The following is a 24,237-nucleotide window of genomic DNA, read 5'->3' on the forward strand; positions in this document are numbered from 1 at the left end:
CTGACACCTTCACACCAATGCACATTAAATAAACCATAAAAAATATTTTTTTTAAAAAAAGAAGTCTCTGTGATTTGTGTGTGTGTGTGTGTGTGTGTGTGTGTGTGAGTGTGAGCTGGCAGCCCAAAGAAAAATCTGCCTACAGCTGAGCATGTTTCTTGTATGAGCATAAGCCAGCCAAGGGTGTATTGGTTATTGCTACCAAATCGCTGGCCCACAAGCCTCTCTACAACTCGATGGCTTCTAGTCATTGCCACAGATGCGTGCTAGATCCGGCTGGTATGGCTGACTGGCTTATTCATGCTGGGCTTGGCTGGTAGGGCTCAGCTTTGCTCCTCCAGTCTTTTCTTCTTGGGACAAAAATTTTATCCTTGGGCAATGGCACAGGTGCAGGGGACACAGACAAGTTTTCTTGAGACTTAAGCTTGGAAATCACACACGGTTGCTTCTGACTGATAGCGTCAAAGTAGCCTCAAAGTTGGGAACAGAATCCAAGGATGAGTGAAGATCCCCCTGAGTAATGGAGAACAAAGTCAAGTGATGGAGAAAGCCCCCAGCTAGAGTATGGGTGTGATAGTTCTCTGTAAATCTTCTTATCCTCATAACTCACAAGCCCCGCCCACCGGAACTGGGTGGAGATGTGAAGGTCTGAGAAGTGTCTGAATCTTAGCTGGGCACCATATTGTCTAACCAAGGTTATTCGCTAAGAGGATAGATGGGAGAAGATTACGCGGTCCATGCTGCTTAGCTGAGACCAAAGTCCTTGGAAAACAAGAGTCACAGGAACAGGACCTCAGAATCTTCTAGAAGCTGATCTTCAGAGAACGGGAAGGACAGAGAGGTAGGGAGAGTACCGGAACTGGGAGGGCGTGTATGAAGTTACAGTGGAGGAGATGGGGGGAGGTGAGGAATGCGGGAGGGGGACTAAGTGAGAGCCAGCCAGCTATACACACAGGCACGTGGGGCTTGAATCCAAGGAGCAAGGGTGAGCATGAGGAGATCCCAATAGCGACACAGAAAATGACCTGTGAACAACTTTCTTGTCCCCAGACCTTTCTGCATCTGGTTTGTTGAGACCCTCTTGTATCCTTCCAAACCCCCCCCCCCCCCTTTTCCTTTTGGTTTTTTCAGACAGTTTTCTCTGTATTGCCCTGGCTGTCTTGGAACTCACTCTGTGGACCAGGATGGCCTCAAACTCAAAGAGATTCACCTGCCTCTGTCTCCGAGTGCTGGGATTAAAGGCGTGCTGTGCGCCACCACCGCCTAGCCAATCAATCCCTTTTTCACGTGAATGAGTTTTACTAGGGTACAGTGCGTTCAAAACTTTCTTTAGTAAAGATAATTCATGGTCATCTTCACTCAGCCAATAGTAAGATCAGCTAGCTCAGCCCTTCATAAATGCACACCACCCTGCTGGTAAAGAGTCAAAAAGGGCATTTTTCAGTCTCTGCCAACACAGAGGTTAAATCAAGAGAACAGAAAGTGGAAAGCCTAGGGCTGAGAACGGCCCCAAACACTTGAGGACTCAAAAACAAAAAGAAAGTCGACGAAACACTCATCAGTATATTTGCCTTCAGAAATTACTGTTTAATTGATCCTGATAAACTTGGGTTTTTGGAAATTTGAAAAATCCCCACGCTAAGCGAATGAGCAGACAAGCTTGAGATGTACTGTGTCTGGGGCTTGTGGCAGGAGGCAGAGGGCAAACCTGGAATGTGAAGAACACGCCATATTAAACCAGGTGGGCACTTTGGGCCCTTAAGCAGTGCTTCCGGTTTCTGTAAACCCAGACAGCTGAGCACAAAGCCGGCCTTTTCGAACGCGTGCGCAGCCAGGGTTTTCTGCGGGGCTTTCTGAGCATGCGCAGTCGAGGCGCGGGGTTTGCTGGGCGGGGCCTGGAGCCCGGCGAGGCCGCGTTCCCGGAAGTGTGGAGTCCGGGGAACGTATGCTGATTTCCTGTGCTGTCCGGGCGTTCCAGGAGCGGCACGTGGCTGCCGCGCCTCGGCCCGGGAGCGGCCGCATCGCCCTGGAGCCGCGGGTCTCGGTCGCGGAAGCCGTGTCGTCCCTAACCTTCGAGGACGCGTTCGTGGCGGCCTGTGCGGGCCCCGCCCCGCCACGCCCCGCGCTCCCTACCAGGTTCATCTGCTCCTTCCCCGACTGTGGCGCCAGTTACAACAAAGCCTGGAAGCTAGACGCGCATCTGTGCAAGCACACGGGGGAGGTAACCTGGCCGCGGATGCGCGTGGCTAACCCGGCGTGGGGGCTGCGTCCTAGTCTTGGCCTTGGTGGAGCAAGGACGGAGGTCTAGGGCAGCCCTTGTTAGTAGGGCCATCATTAGTAGGGGGTCAGACCGGTACTGGGATCTGGAAGTCAGACACCCCCCTAGACACACCCATCCAGTGAATCTCCGCCTCCTAAAGCTCCTGCAGGGGAAAGCTTAAGGGTTCCCTGCAAGCAACAAGTGTACACCCTTTAATTGCAGGGCTTTGGTCAGGTATCAAGCTGGGTAAGGGGTAGTCAGGTAAAGCCTTCCTGTTTGGATCTTTCCCCTGGCCTGTCTCTTGGCAGATTTATCCATTACTGCCATCCCTCATAACATCCTTTGTGACATTAGCCCCTCTTCTCCTTGTCCATTCTGGTCCCACATTGGTCCATGTCGGAGGCAGAGCTCGCCTTTCCTTCTAGACTACAAATGCTGCACTTTGGTTGGGCACTAAGTTGTGTTTATTGTCCCACAATAATTTGACTAGTGTCGACCCTACTCTGGGACTGGAGCTGAACAGGACAAGGTTCTTTGACTCTGTTCTGGGCAGTGCGGCTCACCTGTGTGCTCCTGTCCACTGGCTGTCTAGTATTGTGAATGAGGTCTTGGTACCACTCTCCTGGATTTCAGAGTATTTCCATATACATACATACACACACATGTATGTATATGTATGTGTGTGTGTATATATATATATATATATATATATATATATATATATATATATATATATAAAATCTTTACTGTGGATCCACCAGAGCATCCCCTCCCCTCCCCTCCCCTCCTTCCATGGTCCCAAAGGGAGATTGCAGTTAGGGGTGGGAGCTGTTTCCTTTGTCCATCCTTGCAGCTATGGGCTTTTTCAACTGTGATGCATTTATTTTCCTGTATCGGTGCCTCAGGCATCTCTTAGTCCAGACACTGAGCTCCCTGGGATGAGACAAACTGTTCCTTCCTCTGCCCTGAGTTCCCATTGGTTGGGATGCTGTGGGAGAGATGCGCAAACAGGCCACAAGTGCTCACAGCAAAGTAACCTTGAAAAGGGGTTTGCAGGGGAATCCTGGTCCCTGCTAGGAGCGGGTTCGCCCACTTATTTCAGATGCTGTCTGTCTTAGGCTTTCTATGGCTGTGACAGAACACCAAGATCAAAAAGCAAGTTGGGGAGGAAAGGGTTTATTTGGCTTACACTTCAGCATTGCTGTTCATCACTGAAGGAAGTCAGGACAGGAACTGAGACAGGGCAGGATCCTGGAAGCAGGAGCTGATGCAGAGGCCATGGAGGGGAGCTGCTTACTGGCTTGCTTCCCATGACTTGTTCAAGCCACCTTACAGAACCCAGCACCAACAACCCAGAGATGGTGCCACCCACAATGGGCTGGTCCTTCCCCCTTCTGATCACTAAATGACAAAATGCCTTTCAGGATCTCATCAAGGCATTTCCTCAACTGAGGCTTCTTCCTCTCATGACTCTAGCTTGTGTCAAATTGGCAGACAAAACCAGTCAGTACACTGTCCGTCCACAAAGCAGTGACCTTGTGCGAAGATGGGGTGTTTATGATGTGGAACTCATTGCAGCAGAATTAGCTCTTGCCTGCCCATAGCAGGTGCCTTGCTGAATGGACATAGTCCTGGAGAGGAAGCCCGGAGCTTTTGCCTCCCACAAATCAGACTTGTAACAACAGAGCTGATGAGGTGGCTTGGTGAGGAGGGGCACTGGGAGCCAGATTTAAGGACCTGGATTCCTGGAACCCAAGGGTAGAGGAAAGAACTGACACTGAAAGTTGTCCTCTGACCTCCACATGTATGTAGTGGTACACACACACACAATCAGTCATTCAATCAATAACTAACATTTTTCCTTCCCCCTTTTCTCTGCACCAGAGGCCATTTGTTTGTGACTATGAGGGCTGTGGCAAGGCATTCATCAGAGACTACCATCTGAGTCGACATGTTCTGATTCACACCGGAGAAAAGCCGTTTGTGTGAGTACGGGCTGACTAAACCTTTGCAGTAGGTCCTATCTTGCACATAGCCCTGGCAAGGTGATTGCTGATTCATAGGATTAAGAATGGAGGGTGCGGGCGAAATGGCTTAGCTGGTAAAAGTACTTGCCACCAAGCTTGACAACCTGAATTTGAACCTTGAAGTGTCGCTGGTGGCTCAGGCTGGCTACTGTCGAGAGCAGGGGACTTTATGACAGTGGTTTTGCACTCAGATTGTATAACATCCGTGCCCCTTCTGTGCCATGCAATGCCTGTGCTTCTCTGTCCTTTTCTCCGTATCTTCCCCGTGTGCTGGGTCCTCAGAAATGAAACTGGTCCAGCTGTCCTTGACAACAACGCTTTTCTCCAGCTTGCCAGGGTCCTTCTTGCCCCTGCCCGTGCCACTGGTTCCTGCCAGGATTTGTGACCCTGTCCTCCCGTCCTGTGCTTCTGTTTAATTGTAGTTTTAAGAGTGCAGAGGAAATAAGCACAAGTCGCTCACACATCGGGCTTTCTGTGTTCTGACTGGAATGCAGAAGTAGGATTGGGAAGGGTAGAGTACTCTAGGGTCTTTGGGGACTTGGGCTCCAGATTGGTCTCTCTATATCATTCTCATCTTGGTCCTTCAACCCTGTAGTCCAAGATGCCTTTTTGGTGCCCAGCTTTTTCAAGGAGGGCAGTAGGCATGCTGTTCCCATTTCAGGCGCCATGAGTGTTGAGTGGGGTGGCCTGAGCTTAGCCATGGCCACCTCTAATTGGAGGGGCAATGGGGAGAAAGCTCAGGTACATAACTCCCCCTCCCATGTGCTGGTGTGGCCTCTGCACTGTACCCCCTCATTGTGTTTGCGGACTCTTGACCCCTTGCCCAGGTGCACAGTGCCCAAGGGGCATCTTCTAGTGCAGCGAGACTGGGAAAGGGTCCTCGTTCATTGCTCAGGCCATGAACTCTTCACGAGGGACTTAACTCCTTCAAGGCCAAGGGGAAGTGGAATGGCTTAGTGACATCCCAGAGGGGACAGTGGGTCACACTTTTGTGCCAAGTATTATTTTTTTACCTGTGGTGACAATACTAGAGCCAGGCTCTTTTCCTGTTGAAAATGCAGTTTATGGGGACATTTCTCACAAAAGTTAGGTTATTGGATTCTAAATCAAAATGGTGGAACCTGGAGCCCGAGGTGCGATCAGGTGTCCGAGGCCGGTGTTCTCCTCCCTTTGCCAGTGTACAGGGATGGGTGAGCCAGTGTGCATTTTGCCCAGAGTGGACGTGCAAAGCATCCTGTTGCACGCCTCCAGCTGAGGCCTGCATGACATGGGTGGCATGTGCTACTGTCCCCCAGCTCCCGACACAAGCACAGTCCCAGCTTGACTCTTTGGGATTTACTAAAAGGCTACTTTATAGTGTTCTTTGGAATCATCAGCTTTTATAATGTAGAAGGATATACACATCCTTTTTTAAAATACCATTTTATTATTTTATATATATTGGGGTTTGCCTGCATGTATTTCTGTGTTGTGTGTGCAGGGTGCCTGTGGAGACCAGAAAAGGGCATAAGATCCCCTGGAACTGGAGTTACAGGTGGTTACAAGCCACCACATGGGTGCTAGGAACTGAACCTGGGTCCTCTGCTCGAGCAGCCAGTGCTGTTACCTGAGCCGTCTCTCCAGCCCCAGATGTTCACACCCTAAACCCTCTTTCACGTTAGTGTATTATATTTTGGTTCATACAATCTCTTGCAGTTGTGAAGATAATGGCTGTAATCAGAAATTCAACACAAAATCCAACTTGAAGAAACACATTGAACGCAAACATGAAAATCCACAGAAACAGTATATAGTGAGTATGCCTTTATATGCTTCAACTCTGATGATTTTTACATTTGCCACCAAAGTGAGTTCACAGAAGGCAGATTTTTTTCTTACTAGGTATGCGAGGCCCAGCATTGGCTGTCCTCATCATGCAAGTTCTCCCTCATCATGCAAGGCACCCTATGTTACTGCTGGCTACCTCAGCAGAAGCATGCTTGCTTTTCTGAATGTCATTGCTCTTTAAGTTTTGAGATGAAGCATTTCACAGGGACTAAGTGGGTAAAGTTTATACTTCCCCGAGGCACTTAGATGCTGAGAAACTGTTGTTTAATTTAAAAAGTTTTATATTTATTCATTTTATTTTATGTGCAAGTGTTTTGCCTGCGTATGTGCCTGTGCACCACACGCATGTTGGTGTTGTGGAGGTCAGAGGAGGGTGTCAGTTCCTCTGGAACTGGAGTTAGGGAGCTTGTGAAGCACCAGGTGGGTGCTGGAGTCCGCACTGTATCCTCCGAGAGAGAAGCAGTGTCCTTAACCACGAGGCCACCTGTAGCCTTGAGAGGACTTCAGCAGCTGTTGAGTCTCTCCCTTACTGAACAGTGCATTTATGTCTTCACAGTGCAGTTTTGAAGGTTGCATGAAGGCCTTTAAGAAGCACCAGCAGCTGAAAACACATCAGTGCCAGCACACGGGCGAGCCGCTCTTCAGGTCAGTGCTTTGCCAACACTGCAGTTCAGAGAAAGACCAAGATCGGGGTCCTGAGCGGAGCTGTCGTGTGTGCCCATGGGGACTTGAACAGTTATATTTGTTTTCATGTCTCTAAAAATCATTTTGCGTGTGTGGAGAACAGCTTGTGAGAATCTTGCAGCGCTGGCTAAGCTTGAAGTGAAGGTGAGGAACCGCCTGTTCGGCTTTATGGCATGCCATTCTGAAGACTCTTTCTCTACAGAACGGAAGTAACTGGGCTCTATCTGCACTGAGGGTTTCCTGAGTACTCAGGACACATGGGGTGGGGTGCGGTGGCCAGGTGTGTGTGCCACGGAGTCTGCCTGCCTGTGTGGTGTCGCCCTGCACAGTTGGGCTGACCAGGGCCTTGCTTCTGGCTCCCACCGGCTGCGCTCTGCCCTGTGCTGCTGCAGTGACAGTACGGTGTCACCCACAGGCCTGTGGCCCTGGCGCTGCCTTGCTGTGCAGTTTTCACTGGTACTGGGGAGCCAGCGCTCGGCCCTTCTTTCCCCACTCCCCTGCAGCCCTTGCATCTGCTGTTACCGTCTCCCTTTCCTCCCTGGTTGCTTCCCTTTTCTGTTTCCTTGAGCCAGGCTCTTCCTGCACAGCTCAGGCTAGTCTTGGACTCGCAGTTGTCCTGTCCCTGCTCCTCAGTGCTGGGATCAAAGGCATGGACCACCATGCCCAGCAGCAAACACCATTTGGTTTGGTTTGGTTTGGTTTGTTTGAGACAAGTTTCTGTGTGTAACAGTTCTGGCTGTCCTGGAACTTGCTTTGTAGACCAGGCTGGCCTTGAACTCACAGAGATCCACCTGTCTTTGTTTCCCTCCGGAGTGCTGGGATTAAAGATATGTGCTACCACCACCCAGCTACAAACACAATCTCTTGTTGGCGTTTTTCTGGTGTTGGTCCCCACTGAGCTGCACCTCCAGGCCCTGCACTATGTTCTTATCTGACAACATGTAGCACTTTGGCCACACAGACAGACAGCTCAGATGGTCCAATGTCACCTAAACCAAGTCAGCCAGCCTCCTGAAGTAGCTTCTGTGGCCACAATGCAGGATATTTTCAGAACTATGAGAACTTTTAATTTGATGACATAAACAAAAGATGTGTGATTTTTTTTTTTCTCTCAAAATAGCTTGTTTTGCTCCAAAGCTGGACAAGTCACTGGTGTTTGTATTTAGGGCCACAGCTGAGTTTTTATTTTGGTGACAGATTTGGTGTGGGAAGCGATGGGCTCTGATGAGAGGATCTCAACAAAGTTCTCCATGGTCAGGGACTAGCTAATGCTTCCTGTGCTGCTTTCCCAGGTGCCCCCAGGAGGGATGTGGGAAGCACTTTGCCTCACCCAGTAGTCTGAAGCGGCATGGGAAGGTTCACGAGGGTACGTACAGACGGGCACTATGCTGGCACTGAGAGACACACCAACAGCAGGATGTGCTTGCTGCTCGGGCCGCTTGGCATCCTTAGTCACTCCATAGAGCTGTGTGGGAAAGGACACTGCTCTGTTATTTGGGTCTTGGTCCCTTGTCATTGCCATTAAACCAGTGTGGTACTAAGCACCTGGCTATGCTTCGAGATTATTAATAACCCTTTTTGTGTGCCACCTATGAGTCTCTTTCTAGTTAGCTCCTCTAAAGTGCACAAAAGGTTTAGACAGTCGAAGTTGCCAGAGCAGTGAGCTTAACACCCCCACTTCATTTCCTCCAGCAGAGCAGCACAGTTTTGAGAGAGGAGGCACACGGTTCCTTTCTGGTTCAGAATAGGCAGTGGATAATTTTTTGTTTTTGTTTTCTTGAACAGGCTATCTGTGTCAAAAGGGATGTTCCTTTGTGGCAAAAACATGGACAGAGCTTTTGAAGCACATGAGGGAAGCCCATAAAGGTAGGCGACATGGAGCTGAGGGCGGGCATCAGCCCTGGGGAGCTGAGGGCGCACTCTGAAAGACTGAGTTGCACACGATGCTGTAAAGGAGGGCTCGGCATCATGTGTAGTGCTGGCTTCCTGGGCTCCACATCTCCAAGCTGCTGCTGCTGTTCACTTGGCTTTTGTGACTCTGCAACTCTGCAGGGCTTCTTGGGAAATGTTGCTGCATGTCAGAGGACAGAGGCAGATGCCTGCCCAGTCACCATGCTAGGGACACCTGCTCCTTGCCAAATGAAGAGTCAGGGAAGTTGGGAGTCATGAGAGGACTTAAGGGGTTTGGAGCCAGCGGCAGTGAGATGAGGGGTTTAAGTTTCCTCTGACATCCCCGGTTTGTGTGTAGTCTCAGGACTAGACGTGCAGTAATAGAGAGGTTGGCTAAGTGAGTGTCTCCCCACCAGAGGAAGTCACCTGTGCGGTGTGCCAGAAGACATTCAAGCGCAAAGACTACCTTAAGCAGCACATGAAGACTCATGCTCCAGAGAGAGACGTGTACCACTGTCTGCGAGAAGGCTGTGGGAGAACCTACACTACCGTGTTCAACCTGCAGAGCCACATTCTCTCCTTCCACGAGGAAGAGCGGCCATTCGTGTGTGAGCATGCTGGCTGTGGCAAGACGTTTGCAATGAAAGTGAGTGTCCTGCTCCAACCAGGTGGTCTTCATGTCCAGCCTGCAGAACCCCAGGCCCCCATTCTGACCCCAGCCAGGCCAGAAGCCCCAGATTTGGAAGCTGATGAACTTATTTTGACAATTGCTCATGGTAGTGGTTCTCAACCTTCCTAATGCTGTGACCCTTTAAAGTTCCTCATATGGTGACCCCCCCAACCATAAAATTATTTCTTTGCTACTTCATAACTATAACTTTGCTACTGTTATAAATCATGATGTAACTATCTGATATGCAGGATATCTGATAGTCAACCCCAAAGGGGTCTTGACCCTCAGGTTAAGAACCACTGCTCTAGGGGATTCTAGCTGTGCTGTGGGAGAGCCAGGGTCCTTTATCTCCACTTAGAGAGCCAGTACTCTGTGAACTTGTAGACCATCACGTAGGGCCTGAGAAAGGAGGTGGGTACCACGGATGGGCAACCTCTCAGCTGTGGGATCTTGGCATGATTCACAGGGTCAGGTGAGAACATGGTTCCTAGCAGGGGACTGTGCAGTTTGCTTCGGCCTAGCTGGTCTCTTACAACCTCTTACTATGGACTGTAAACTCTCCAAGCATAGCTCAGGTCAGTCCACACTGGGACAGGTGTGGTGACCACTGCTGCCAGCCAGCAGGGCAGAAGCCAGATTTCAAGGATGCCACAGAGAGAGTCAGCTAAGCAGCATGAGCTGGGAGTTCAATCCCAGCAGGCTTCCCTTCTCAGGCAAGATCTAAGTCAGTAGACGGATGGAATAAATTCCCTGCATGGCCCTTGGGAAAGACTGAACGCCACTCTGCTGAGGAGTGGAAGTCCCCTAGGCTCTGGTCAAATTCATTCCACAACAGAAAGGCAGCTGGTAGTTTGTAGATTTTCATGACATTTTAATGTTAGCAGATACCCAAGAATTTTTAAATTTTTAAAAGCTTAATTATTGGAACCAGCATACATGTGGTTCTGAGCCGCCATGTGGTTTCTGGGAACAGAACCTGGGTCCTCTGCAAGAGTGGCTCATGCTCTAACCACTGAGCCAGCTTTCCAGCCCTGGACCAAGGGTTTCTAAAGTGGCCTTCTTTTTCCTGCACTGCAGCAAAGCCTTATAAGACACAGCGTTGTGCATGATCCTGACAAGAAGAGGATGAAGCTCAAAGTAAGTCGAGCTGCTTGCACGAGTCTGCTTGGCATTTATCCCCCGGCCCCCTCCACCCTGTATTTGTCCACCTGTTGAAGGTGTAACTCCACCTGGCCCGCCCCCACCGCTGTGTGTGTATCCCACCCGTTGAAGGTGTAACTCCATCGAAGTGGATATGGTTGTGACACAAGCAATTCTGATGGGGAATTCAGTTGTCTGTTTTCCTTACTCCCATAGGTAAGACCACGTCGGGAAAGACGGAGCTTGGCCTCTCACCTCAGTGGGTACCTCCCTCCTAAAAAGAAACTAGAGCCAGACTCCTCGGAGCCTTTAGGCAGCAGCCTGCAAGGCCAAATGCTCCCACCAGCTGCATCACTTACCCTCCAGTGAGCAGCACTGGCCACATGAGGGACTCTAGAGCAGCCAGCAGGAGCTTCTGCATGAGCCTGGACTTTTTTATTAAAGTCAGTGACACAGAACTTCTGACTCCGTGTTTCTGTTATCCTTGCTCAGAGTGTGTCTTCTCTCCGCCTCCTGAGAGTCTCTGTATGCCTTCTCTTCTTTCTTGCTTAAGGGACGAAAAGCACATGTGGAGGCTGTTCCTCCTTTAATGGCTTTCGGTCTGCTTGAGAAGGTTGCTATTCCAGGCATAGTCTGGAGAATCTGGTTAAATATCTCATCCTACAAAGGACAACAGTGCAAGATTAGTTTAAACTTGGTGTCTCTGATGCTGAGGTGAAACTGAGCATTGCACGTTGGAGCTTCTGTGACAGGCCACTCAGTTCCCATGTCTGCTATGCACTGACATCTACATGGGAACTCCATATGTGTGCTAACACTGACGGACTGCAGCCTCTGCTCTGTTATAGCTAGCTCACCCATGCTTTCCCAAAATCAGGCACTGGCTTTGGATCTTGGCAAAGTACCGTCCTTATTCTGAAGGGAGGGAAGAAGGTCCCACCTGGACTCAGTTGGAAGCAGTTGAGCTGTGCCCTGCGAGTATGTGACGGCAGCCTAGGCTGCAAACCCACTGTAGCAGTGCACCTTTGGTGTGGATAAAGAGATCTAGGATTAAGGCCAAACAGCACAGCACAGAAACTCCAGCAAGTCTAAGGAATAAAGTTCTCGAGAGAACAGGTGAATAGAAGAGAATCCTATGAATTATCTACTTTTTGTATTTTTTAAAAGACAATATAGCTTTTATATTACAATTCTTAAAAAACTGTGATTGGGTGTTCTGCCTGATGTACACCATGTGTGTGGAGCCCACAGAGACCAGAAGATGGCATCATTCCCTAGAACTGGAGTTAGAAATTTGTCAACTGCCATGTGGATGCTGGGGATTGAACCTGAGTCCTTGGGTTTACATGTGGCAAATACATTATAACAGAAAACATACAGTAAGTGTACAGTTTGACACTAGCAAGCTGGTACCACACAGGGTGGTAGTTATAGTCAGTTTCTTTGCCTGTAGTCTTCCAGTTTTTCGACAGTTGTATTTTTGCACGGGAGAACAAAGACCCAGCGGGTGCTTACACTTACTCACCGGCTCATTCCCTGGCTGGTCTGCATTTTTCCCCTTCTTTATTGTGACTTGAACGTGGTATTTTTTCTCAATCCACTGCTGAATCTGTTTACTCTTTGTGTCCAAATCATGCTGTCCAATATTTGAAGAAAACATGAGTTCCTTTGTCACAGCTGGTCCTGGGTGGAAACAGTGAACTTTATTGCTGGGCTGTGTCTGCTCTCCTTTGAAACAGCTTCCGCACACACTGGTAAGAGTTGAGGCCCACAGGCTCTGAGCCCCATCTCATTTCAGCCTCATGGACCATCAGCTGCTTTTTTAAATGGGGGAGACAGGCATAAACGTTTGTTGTTTTTAATGTGCTAAATTAATAGTTAAGATCCGCTAAGGCTTTTGTGTGTATGTGTGCACTTGTGCTTGTGAATGCAGGTGTGCATGCGTGTGCAGATATGTGTGCATGCGGTTCTCACCTCCCTGGAGAAAGTCTTGTTTGCACATTGTACACCAGGGTCACTAGCCTGTGGGCTCCCATTTCCCCAAAGGGGCAGGCTTGGAGTGCGGCTGAGACTGGATTTTACCACTCTTGTGCACAAGCACTCTCACCCACTGACCCCGCCCCCAGACCGTGTGTCAGACTGAGCTATGACTCCGCAGGAAGACCACCCAAGAGATACAGTTGGGGCATAGTGGACAACTCGGAGACTCGCTCAGACAGCAGTGGCTCCTCACTGTCACTGTGCTGAAAATCACTGTGACAGTACTGGAACACAGAGGCGCTGCAGCCTGGCCCATTTAGGTTCACAGACTCCAGAATGCACACAAACATTCATAAGAACAAAGAACGGAAGAGGCCAGATGCCGTGGAGATGGAATAACAAATCAGATCCAGTAACTTACCCACAGCTGTCCTGCGGACATGGGATGTGCCATTTTAAAAATCCACACACTGTTTCTCAACATCTGTCATATTAACACTGGCTCAAGTCCATGACAACATCTCTTGGGAGAGTGGAGGAGATGCCAACTTTTCCACAATGTTTTAAAACCTGAACCACAGCCAGATTCACTGATAAACAACTGTTTATTACCTTTCCTTTCCTTTGTATTTTTGGTTTTTTGTTTGTTTTTTTCAAGACAGGATTTCTGTGTTTAACAGCCCTCGCCATCCTGTCCCTCGATTTGTAGACCAGGCTGGCCTCGAACTCAGAGATCCACTTGGTTCTGCCTCTTGAGTGCTGGGATTAAAGATGTACGCCACCACAACCACCTTTAGTGCCTTTTCTTATAGGTCTTTAAAAAGTTTCTAGCACCCCTTGTTTTCCACCAGTTGGCTCTGGGTCTCTGTGAGAAAGGAGTGAACCCGCCAGGCTCTCCAGGCTCCCAGTCTGCTCCACATTTTCTGGCTGTGACATGGTTTGATATCCTGACTCCCTGATCTCATTAGTTTCCTATGAATGTCTGTTTTCTGGTTAGCATTCCTGGGGTGTAAAGAAACAGGTTATCTTTCCTCACAGCGCTCAGCCTCCCACAGTGGGGCCAGTCCCCTAATCCTTGTCACAGCATGAAGTCCATGGAATGGAGTCTTCCATACCTGGGAGCCATAAAAGCCAACTCCTCGTTGAGTGCCCAGTTCCAGGTGGCTTCCGTGACAGGTGTCTGAAGGTGACTGGCCATGTGCACAGGCCAGGGGTACTGTGAACAGTTCCAGCATTTATAAGGTGCTTGAAAAGCAAAATGACAGAAAGGAGGTTGGATCTGGAAAACCTCTCTTTAGAGTGTCACTTCACTGCCCCATCAGCCCCGTCAGCCCCAGGGCTCGCCACTGCATCTGGAGCCCAGGCTGCAAGATGACGGCGACTTCCATCACTCTGGTGGGCTTACAGTGTCTCCCCTCCATACTTGACAGTTTAAAAAAAAGAAGTGATGGACATGGGACATCAAAAATGAGGGGACTGGAAGTAGGGATGTGTACCTCCCTGCAATGATGGTAAAACTGGGCACACCAGAGTTCCCAGTTCCTCACGTCCCACTGACACCTTGGCAAACACGAGAGTGTCCTGAAGCTGTGGCTCTCAACTTTCCTAGTGTTGTCTCCTTTAATATAGTCCCTCATGGTGATCTGATTGCTGTTCCGTATACCCCTGTGCAAAGGGGGATCTCAACCCACAAGCTGAGAAACACTGTTCTGGTGTATCTGAGGCACCAATATTAAAGCACCTACCAGCTTTTGGGGTGGCCTTTTCCTGTTCCCGGATCTTGAGCCGCTCCTGGTGGATCTGTGCTCCGGTCATGAGCTGGTACTCTGGCGGCTCTGAGCTGGTGTTCCTCTGCACCAGCCTCAAGTCCTGCTTGTCCATGAGTCTGATCACATCGGCTCGGTGCATCAGTCCCAGGTCACTGCCTTTCTCATCCAGGACGCGGATAATCCGTTCACTGATTTTCCTTCCAGTGTTAGTAAAAGCATCTTTCCTCTTTTGTCTCTTCTCACTGTGGGCGTCTCCAGCAGTACTGAAACCTTTGGCAAAGGTGAGATGCACGAGCTTCGTGGTGGAGGCAGCAAGGGACAGCTGTGCCGGGTCTGGCTTCACAATGGGTTTTCTGAAACATCTTCTAATTGAGGTTTGCAGCGTTAGCCTCTTCAGAAGAACAGCCATCCTGATAAAGCAATGGGGAAAGTGTATTACCACACAATCGATGATGCCATGGTCTGCTAGTATGGCACAGTGTGGTGCAGGCGAGGCTGCGGCGCCTTACGGCACACAGATCACCAGATCCATGCAAGGCATGGCCCCTTGGTGGCTACCATCCCTAGTGCAGCTGGTGACCAGACTGAGCACCACGGCACGACTCTTCACTCTCTACCTTTGCTTTCACATTCGTGACATCTATTCTTTCCTAGATCCTACAGTACCAGCTCAAAAGTCAAGTTTACCTAAGGGTTTGTTTACAAGGATGAAGTAGAAATGTCATTTCAGGGGCTCCAGAGATGGCTCAGAGGTTAAGAGTCTCATCCTTTGGTAGAGCACCTGGGCGGGATTCCTAGCAATCATACGGTGTCCAAATGTTCAACTGTAACTCTAGTTCCGGGGATCTGACACCCTCTTCTGGCCTCTAAAGAGACTGCACACATGTGGTACACAGATACATATGCAGACAAGCACTTATAAAATATTTATTTATTTTTTATTTATTTATTTATTTTTTGGTTTTTTCGAGACAGGGTTTCTGTGTGGCTTTGGAGCCTGTCCTGGAACTAGCTCTGTAGAGCAGGCTGGTCTCGAACTCACAGAGATCTGCCTGCCTCTGCCTCCCGAGTGCTGGGATTAAAGGCGTGCGCCACCACCGCCCGGCTAAGCACTTGTAAAATATAAGAAATATACACACACACACAGGCACTTTGATTTTTTTTTTTTAAATGCTTCTTTACCACAGTCAAACAATAAAAAGTGCTGTTCTCACTTCTCATGGTTCTTCTTGTGCACGCCTTTAATTCCAGCACTTCGGAGGCAGAGTGGATCTCTGTGAGTGTTAGGCCAGCCTGCTCTACACAGTGAGACCCTGCCTGAGGGGAAAAAAAAAAATCACAAATTCATAAGAATGTATTATTTAGAATTCTTTACTGGGGACATGGGAATTTGGCTCAGTGGTAGAACATTTGCATTTGCCAAAAACGTGCAAGGCCCTGGTTTAATCCTCAGCCCCCAAACACAGCAGCAACAATCTTGGAAAATCTTTGCGTAGAAACAATGTACTGAGCAGCCTATGCAGAAACTGGTGCCATCCTCCACCCACGAGCAGCTAGGATCGCTTACAAAGTAGCCAGCAGACATAGCCTGCCCCGCTTTGGTCTTTTTAACACGACAGTCCAGCCCTGACAGCCTTTTTTTTTTGGGTTTTTTTTTCGAGACAGGGTTTCTCTGTGGTTTTGGAGCCTGTCCTGGAACTGCCTCCCGAGTGCTGGGATTAAAGGCGTGCGCCACCACCGCCCGGCCTGACAGCCCTTTCTAGACAAGATTCTTGGGTTCTAGATTTCCCTGAACACCTTATAATTTTGTTTGGCGGTGATATTTCACTTACAGTTTGGCAGCATGAAGGGGCTCTCCCTAGCCAGTTGCATGATTTAAACGTTAAGGAAAACGGCTGTAATTCCCTTCAACATGCTGAAAATGCAAACATCTCTTAGGCTGAAGTTCCCAGCAGTCCAAATCCCCACCTGAAGTGGTCAGCTTTTGACCATACTTGGGCACAAACCCAGCTTACGGTGGACATGTCATCACCCCTCCCCTAGAGGCTCTATGCGCACCCAGCTTTAGTCCTGGCGTGTGACTTCTCCCGCCTCAATCTCTGGGGCTGGAGAGCTCCCTGGGAAGTTGCTTTGTGCAAATAAACCTGCTTTTAGTTTCTAAATTGGGCTTGACCTGACTTACTGTGTCCGATACAGAACACCTGTTAGTTTGTACCTTCTTCTGAGAAGCGGTCCTCAGGACACGGCACTGCACCCCGCAGAAGTCTAATTTATTATTAACGGACACCTGAGCTACTTGGGCTCAGGCTCTTATGGATAAGGGACTGATTACCGTGTGACGCCCGGACTGTGTTCTTCACAAGATAGTGGTGATGGGGCTGCAAAGACGTCTCTAGAACAAAATTTAGGAACGCTTAATATCCAGCTTCTTAAACTGGGGGCTGTGTATCTGGATGTGGCAGCTGATTCAATATCATGTCCGAATGAGCAAGAATCAAAAATTAACTCACAAACACCTGCACAATGAGCCCATGGTGCTTCCACCAGCATGCACTCATGCTGCAACTAGCAACTCCATGGCAGCCTTTGTCCTCAACACAGCCTGATCTATGGCCACACCACAGTGAGCTTGCCTGACAGCATCAAAACCCACAACACGCTTCGCACCTACTTTGCGTCAGAGCACAGAGCACCAGCAAATGCCCACTGCCTCAAACACCTCAGTTCAGATTCAAGGCTACGGCACTACTACGAACTGCAAAGTGCTTACGGTTCACAACTTTTAATAAGCCCTGCTGACATGCTTTAGTATGAATCAAATTAGTCTACCTCTGAGCTGTAACGTATTACAATGTCTTGTTTTAAAAATTGCTATTTGAGTTGCTTAGTTTTCTGAAATAATAATAATAATAATAATAAAATGAATTATGGCTTGGGATTGGACAGGCTTTCCAACAATTTTTGAAGGGATCCTAAACATACTAATGGTATTTATCACTTCATAGTCACAAGCCCTGACATCCTGACACCTATTCACTCCAGAAGGAATGGGCTCGAGTAGATTCAATATACCGTGGACTCAACTTTGGCCTCCACTACAACTATGGATTCTCTCACCCCCACTTTCAGGAGTTTCAAAAGTCCGGGCACGGCGACGCGCGCCTTTAGTAGCAGCACTATGGAAATTAAGGCAGGCGGGTCTCTACAGAGTAAGCTCCAGGACAGCCAGAGCTACAAAGTGAGACCCTGTTTCAATAAAAGACAAAAATAAGGAAAATAAAAAATCCTCACAAGGTGTTCTAAGGGTCGGCAGCGGGCACGCCCACCCGAAGGACACGGCCACCAGGAAGCCTGAAGCACACACCCCCCCCCCACCACGTCCCCCACCCCGTTGTCGTGCGCGTGCGCACCTGCGCGGCGAAAATGGCTGGGATTGCTTGTTCAGTGGCTCGGGAGCGCGGCCGCTGGGTTGGGTCCTGAAGCCTGGGGGCGCCGTACCCCGTCCGCCTAGGGTGTTCTGCACACTGTCCCCGGGACACGTCCTTCCGCCTCAGCCCCGCACCGCCGAGCCCTCACCTTAGCGCTACTCGGGCCGGGGACGGCGAGCGGGAGGAAACGGCAGATCGGTACACGGGCCCCGCGGAAGGACCGCGCCGGCTTCCGTAGCAGGCGGGACTTCCCGAGTCTTTTAAAGGGAAGGTGCCACCAGCAGTCGTGGTTTCCGCTTTTAGGATAAAGTCCGGGGGGGGGGGGGGGGGGGGGGAGAGCGGGGGACGACGGAAGTGCAGAAGTTCTGAGGAAGAAGTCGAGGATATTGCTACTTACCTTCTGCTGCTCCGGAGGCGAAGAGAACGTTAAAACGTGAAGTCCCAAGCGGGCCGGTGGTGGCCGTTCCTTTAATCCCAGTACTCAGGAGGCAGAGGCAGGCGGAGCTCTGTGAGTTCGAGGCCAGCTTGGTCTACAGAGCGAGTTCCAGAACAGGCTCCAAAGCTACAGAGAAGTCTTGTCTTGAAAGACCAAAACCAAGCAACATACAAACAAACAAAACCCAAAGTGAAGTTCCTGGAGCAAAGTCACTGCATCACTTGGGTCAATTACATTAATAGCAGTATTAACGAACTATCAAATGCCTCATAAATGGGTTCCATAAATGTCTGGACTCCACTCTTTGGTATGAATACTGCCATAAGAGCAATCAGGCTAGTGAGAACTCTGGGTAGCCAGGAGTAAGCCTCCCTGCTAAGACAAGTGATGGATTCAGGTTCCAGAGCTGTCAGAACTGGGAGAAATCGCACCTCATCCACAGAGCTGGGGAAGAGGGCAGATGGGAACTTCACGGTCTGTGTTACACCTTCTGGCTCTTGGGGTCCGCACCCCTGCAAACAGGCCATTAACTGTCCTACTTCGGCGTTAGTCCCTTCTTCTCTCGGTTCTCAACAGGGGATTCCTAAGTGGTGATATTTACATTCTTTTTGTGAAGGGAAACCATTGTATTTATAGGCTGCGTGTTAAATATGACAAGACTTGTCTTACTTAATTCTCAACAGATAACCAGGGTAATACTTGATTACAGCTATTACGCTTGCATCAGAGGAAACTAAGGCAGCCTTAAATAGCTTCTTGAGAGCCACGTCTAAGTCTCCTTTTCCCATCGAATCACAGCCTCTGGCACATGAACCTTGGATCTGTGATATGGCAAAACCTGAAGCAATTCTGTACGACCCAAAGACCAGTCTGGGGCCTGCATGCCGGTCATTTCCAAGTGAAATGAAGAATTAGAGACGCATTTTCTTCTGCTGGGATTAGTCCTTGATGGGAAGACGGAAGCACAGCTGTGCGGATACCTCTGGGTAGACAGGCCCACTACGGCCACATGCGCCTGTATTTACGACAACATTTGCCACACTTCTAAGCACTTAATGTGTATCAAGTTAGTTTAATCCTCCAGACACCCTCGTGAGCTACTGCTGTCATTACCCATTTCCTTGATGAGGGGACAGAAACATGAAGACACTATATGACTTGTCCCGACATCACGCAATTAGCAATGTAATGACTGTAACAAGAAGGCTGGATAGCTCAGTGGTTAAGAGGGTATTTCTCTTGCAGAGGCCCTGGGTTCTGCTCCCAGCACCCACAGCTGCCTGTAACTCCAGTTCCAAGGACCCCAACGCCCTGTTATTACCTTGGAGGCACCTCCATACACGCGGGTACATGCAGGAACATACACACACACAAACAGATCAAAATAACTTTAAAAGAGTTTAAAAGGAGAAAAAAAGAGAAAGAGTGAAGGGGACCGGGGAAAGAGTTCAGTGACGGATCATCCTTGTTTGATTGATTGATTGATTGATTGATTGATTGATTTAGGGTGTAGAACCTAGTACTCGCTAGGCAAGTGCTCTAACTCTGAGTTAAATCCCTAACCCCAGAGCAAGAGTACTTGCCCAGCATGTGCAAGCCCTGGTTTCTATCCTGAGTACTTAAAAATAAAAGAAATGAAAAGAGGGGAAAGAGAAAAAGAAAAGCTGACCCAAGCAGCCTGGTGCCGTATTCCTCGATAGTACTTGTGCTGGAGAAGAGACACTGCTCTGTGGAAACGCTAAGTCCAATGGACACAAGGAAACAGAAGTATTTACTATGCAAACAAAGGGCTTACAGTTTGATAAGATTATGGTTTAAGAAATTTAACCAGACAGACATCCCTGGTAACTACTTTACCAGCTCAGCATCTTGCTGTAGCCTTCTTTGAAGGCCATGGGACCTAGCGAATGGCTGGAGCAGCTGCCACCATTAGCTGTCCTAACACCTACATGATGGTGGGTTTTTAAAAAAATGTTGTTTGTTTTATTCTGTTTGAGACAGGCTCTCTCTATGCAGTCCTGGCTGTACTGGATTTCCCAAAGTAGACCAGGAAGGACATGAACTCACAGAGGTCCTCTGTCTCATACAACATGTACAACAAGCAGCGTGCCCTGCTTGACCTCTTGAGCACTGGGCGAGAAGGTGAGTGCTACAGCGCTGGACCTAGGATGGTGGTTTTGCTTTTGCATTCCTGAGAGAAGTCAGACAGAAGGAGGAATGCTGCTATAGACATGGCCTTAGGACTTGCACCCCCACTTTCCCCTTCAGCTCCTGAATCCTGTTTTAGCCTCCAGGAAATGGGATGTAGTCTATTTTTTAAAAAAAATCTGATTTTTAAAAATGTTTTTAATGTGCATTGGTGTTTTGCCTGCATAGATGTCTGTGTGAGGGAGTCAGATCCCCTGGGACTGGAGTTACAGACAGGTGTGAGCTGCCATGTGGGTGCTGGGAACTGAACCTGGATCCTCTGGAAGAGCAGCCAGTGCTCTTAACCACTGAGCCATCTCTCCAGGATGTGGCCTATTTTAAGGAGACATGGGAGCAATAGGTTCAGCTTGGTGGTGGCAGGGTTTGGAGACTCTTGAATGAAGACAACACATACAACAAGCACCCTGCCCTGAGACTGTCTTTCTCTCACCTATTTCCCAAGGCGCAGTTTCTGATTTGTCTGTCAAAAAAGAACTCCAGATTCTTTGGACAAATATTGGAATATTGGGGGTTTCTGTCTGTATTAAGCCTTTCTGGTACCATTGCTGCCTCTGTTACATTTCTCACCGGTAACAAAGCTGTCTTATAGCTCCAGAAAAAGTCCTGTCAGGATGAATGTTTAAGAGATGGCAGGTCAATAAGTCCTCAATATTTCTTTTTCCAAATTTTACTTTTATTTAAAAGGTCTCGCCGGTCAGTAGTGGCACATGCCTGTAATCCCAGAACTCAGGAGGCAGAAGCAGGTGGATCTTTGTGAATTTAAGGCCAACCTGGTCTATAGAGTTAGTTTTAGGACAGCCAGGACGACACAGAGAAACCCTGTCTCAAAAAACTAAAAACAAAACAACAACAACAAAAAACCCAAAACAAAAAACAAAAATGACCAAAAAAGGTCTCCATGGAAACTCTTTCAAAACTTCTGTCTCAAATTAATTTCAGAACAAGTGGTCCTTACACACCAAAGAGCGTGACACTGGTGTCCACAGTAAGCCTGTCAATGAGTCCAACCTTTCAGGGGAGCGGCTAGGCCACCCACAGCAGCCAGGGCACCAGAGAGGGTACCTTGGGACAAGCTGGTGAAGAAAGTCTGCACAGACACCAGCAGACACTCCCTCTTGCTTGGTGACTAGGGACAGTCACAGTTTTAAAAGCAAACCACATACTAGTGCAATTCTTGGGTTTCTTTTGAACTTGTAGAGATGCTGTCAAGTCTGCATGGGTTCAGGGCAGTGACTCTGTCAGTATAGCGTGGGTCTAATGGCTGAGAAGACACGCATTCACCTTCTGCCTGCTGCTATGGTGAAAGGGATGCAGGAAACAAGATGTGCTGGGGTGGGGGTAGGCTTTGACCAAACGTTAGAAAAAGCATTCAAAATTTCCTGAAGATGACCGCCTCCATCCAATGAGATGACTACCACGAATCCACGAGTCTGTTATCATAAACTATCACGATAAGTCTTCATGTTGACCATTTACTCTCAGGTGGGACCATGGGTCACTCACTCCAAACACCAATGTGCTGAATAAACACGACAAAACAAAATAAAAACACCAGTAGGTTTAGCTGTGCTTTCAACGTGTGTGAGACTTGAGAATCGTCCTCTGTGTGACACATTTGTTCCGTGACTACGTAGACAGGTCCCCCCAGGAGACCTGGAGAGCATCTGGTGGTAGCCACACCTGTCTTTCAGCCCTTCATGTACCCTAAGACTATAAATCAATCCAGAATACACCTCTTCATCATGTATAAAGCCCCTCACAGCATCGCACTCCAGATCAAGTATTTCTTTTGTCAAAAACCGATGACACCAATTATTAAACCACGACCATATCTGTAAATGAGCACAATAAGTGTGTCGGAGTCTACACAGCGTGATTTTTCAAAAGCTATCATGTGCATTAAATGCAATGTTTACAGAAGGAGAAGCATTCTCTTCCATGCATAGTCTTTTTGCACAACCAAATGAAAGAGAAAATGGGTTTGAAATGTCTCATTTGGAAAAGCAAGGTGGTGGGTTTTGGAGTGACTTAGCCAACTTTCATCACTGATGTGTGTGTGTGTGCACACGCACACACATGCACGCACGTGCACACATATGCACAAATGTGTAGGACCAGTGGATCAGAGGTCAATGGTGGCTATTGCTCCACAGGTGCTCTCCTTTTGACAAAATTTGACAGTCTCTCATTGGCCTGGACCTCTCCCACTAGGCTAGGTTGGCTGGGCTGGAGGCCCCAGGATCTTCCTGTCACTGCCTCCTCGGCACTGGGATTACAAGTGGGCACCACCACACTCAACTTTTTATATGGGTGCTGGGAATTGAACTCAGATCCTCATGCTTGCCTGGCAAGCACAGTATCAACTGAGCTATGGCCTCAGAGCCAACTGCGTTCAGTTTTGAAACTGTTAAAGTGAGTAGTTCCCACTGCTCACATCACACAGAACAATGAGGACAGGACGATAAAAACTTAGAAGACATTCCATATTCTTTACTGTGGTGGTCACAGCAAAACACGACCAACATATCACCTAGCACTTACACTTCACATAAAGCACAGCACCGCTTTTCGATGCCGTGTGACAGCGTCTGGCTCCTCGCTACTTGAGGAGGGCAGGTCTGCCAGTAAGTACATTGATGATGGAAAATCTGGACCGTCACTCTCCTTGAGGCAAATAGAATTAGAGGCCAATTACTCTCCTTTCCCAAGTTCCTGGGGTGTGGAGTTTTACATGTGTGCTTGTAGAGAAGACTGTCCGCTGTCCATTGGAGTCATTGTTTAACACTCCCCCACCACAAAAAACTGCTAAGTCCTCCCCGGCAAAGATTTTAAAGGCGGCTTTGTTGGCAGCCCTATGCATCCACGGCCCTGCCAACATGGAAGTGAAAACTGTGTTTTTCTTCTTTCTTCTTCTTTTTTTGCAACAGTAAATCTACCAATTTTACAGTCAGCTGAACAGCAATAGATTGATTTGTGTAAAGTCTGCGCTCACAAAGGAAACCTGGACTTCAGTAGCTTGAATGCCTGCGTCTGCCACGTGATCCTTGATGGGTAGACACTCTTACAACTTGCTCTAGAAGGAGGCAGGCAGGCTACTGTCACCTGCTTCTCGGCCCAGGTGCTGACCCCTCGGGCGGCAAGGGGCCTCCAGGCAGGGTGGCAGCAAGGCTGGGCCTTTGTGTAGGACAGAGAGGCCTTTTCCAATGCAGGAGCCAGTTCTCTCCGGCAGCCTCAGGAAGCACAAGAATGGGGAGGTGAAGGTCACCTTCTGGGTCGCAGTGGGTTAAATTTAGTTAACGTCGGAGGTTACAGCTTCTAACAAGGGCTTCAAGAAAACTTATTGGAAGATGCAATTTGTTCCTTCTTTGTCCATCATTTTTTTTTCTTACTCTATTGAGAGTGACAGCTTAACAAAGTTTTGTGCTTGCTGGGGGTTTTCATCCATCAGCGAATAAAGGGCTGTGTTCCTAAAAAGAGACGCAGGTGGAGGGCTGTATAAAGCGTCCATGATTTTCAAATTGAGAGCTTTAAAATAGGCTCCCTGCGTGGCTAAGTCAAAAATAATCTACAAGGGATGTTGAAGAAAGTCCTCATTAGAAATGGAGGGACAGTCCAGCTGAGGGAGAAGCTCCATCTTCTAGAAGATTCTTTGTGTTGTTTTTTTTTCCTCAGTCGTCTTAGGATAGAATTTCTAGCTATTTAGAAATTCCAAGGAGCTTCCTTTACATTTCCCTGGGGTCTAGTTCTCTAAACCAAGAGCTTAATCCTGGGCAGGAGGGTTTCTTTCTGGTTTTGCATTTCTATATAAACCCACAAAGACAGCTATAGATCTGTGAATAGCTCCTCTCTTCTCTCTCTTACGATTTATCTTATTTAATTTTATTTGTGTGTGTACATGTCTTTTGCCTGCCTGTA

The 24,237-nt window shown here is 48.5% G+C and overlaps 2 protein-coding genes across 6 annotated transcripts; one reads left to right on the forward strand and one right to left on the reverse strand.

The window, feature by feature from the left end:
- Positions 1-1,891: 1,891 nt before the first annotated feature.
- Positions 1,892-10,870, forward strand: Gtf3a (general transcription factor IIIA). The gene is made up of 9 exons (XM_041678143.1): positions 1,892-2,221; positions 4,145-4,245; positions 5,983-6,079; positions 6,671-6,759; positions 8,091-8,164; positions 8,584-8,664; positions 9,105-9,334; positions 10,439-10,498; positions 10,718-10,870. Exons 1-9 carry the CDS (start codon positions 1,946-1,948, stop codon positions 10,868-10,870), a joined length of 1,161 nt encoding a protein of 386 aa, XP_041534077.1. The 5' UTR covers positions 1,892-1,945.
- Positions 10,871-10,924: 54 nt separating this feature from the next.
- Positions 10,925-17,900, reverse strand: Mtif3 (mitochondrial translational initiation factor 3). 5 transcript variants are annotated; one of them, XM_041678146.1, is made up of 5 exons: positions 17,661-17,894; positions 16,583-16,642; positions 14,227-14,660; positions 12,027-12,184; positions 10,925-11,161 (listed from the first exon to the last, which is right to left on the reverse strand). In XM_041678146.1, exons 3-5 carry the CDS (start codon positions 14,657-14,659, stop codon positions 10,946-10,948), a joined length of 807 nt encoding a protein of 268 aa, XP_041534080.1. In that variant the 5' UTR covers position 14,660; positions 16,583-16,642; positions 17,661-17,894; the 3' UTR covers positions 10,925-10,945. The 5 variants fall into 5 exon arrangements, with proteins under 5 accessions (XP_041534080.1, XP_041534082.1, XP_041534081.1 ...); XM_041678148.1 differs by having other exon boundaries at positions 17,827-17,885; XM_041678147.1 differs by lacking the exon at positions 16,583-16,642 and having other exon boundaries at positions 17,827-17,900.
- Positions 17,901-24,237: the final 6,337 nt, after the last annotated feature.

The sequence above is a fragment of the Microtus oregoni genome, unplaced genomic scaffold, assembly GCF_018167655.1.
Source record: "Microtus oregoni isolate MIOR12 unplaced genomic scaffold, Mior012 000029F_ref0000214, whole genome shotgun sequence".
Taxonomy (NCBI): Eukaryota; Metazoa; Chordata; class Mammalia; order Rodentia; family Cricetidae; genus Microtus; species Microtus oregoni.

Bases quoted from the DNA above. Each gene is read 5' to 3' on its own strand.
- Gtf3a (XM_041678143.1), top strand. From the start codon at position 1,946: ATGCTGATTTCCTGTGCTGTCCGGGCGTTCCAGGAGCGGCACGTGGCT. The intron at 8,665-9,104 runs GTAGGCGACATG...TCTCCCCACCAG, and splicing joins CATGAGGGAAGCCCATAAAG to AGGAAGTCACCTGTGCGGTG. The intron at 9,335-10,438 runs GTGAGTGTCCTG...CCTGCACTGCAG, and splicing joins GCAAGACGTTTGCAATGAAA to CAAAGCCTTATAAGACACAG.
- Mtif3 (XM_041678147.1), bottom strand. From the start codon at position 14,659: ATGGCTGTTCTTCTGAAGAGGCTAACGCTGCAAACCTCAATTAGAAGA. The intron at 12,185-14,226 runs GTAGGTGCTTTA...GTTTCCACCCAG, and splicing joins AAAGGCCACCCCAAAAGCTG to GACCAGCTGTGACAAAGGAA. The intron at 11,162-12,026 runs GTGAGTAAGTGT...TGTCCTTTGTAG, and splicing joins ACCAGCCAGGGAATGAGCCG to GATGAGATATTTAACCAGAT.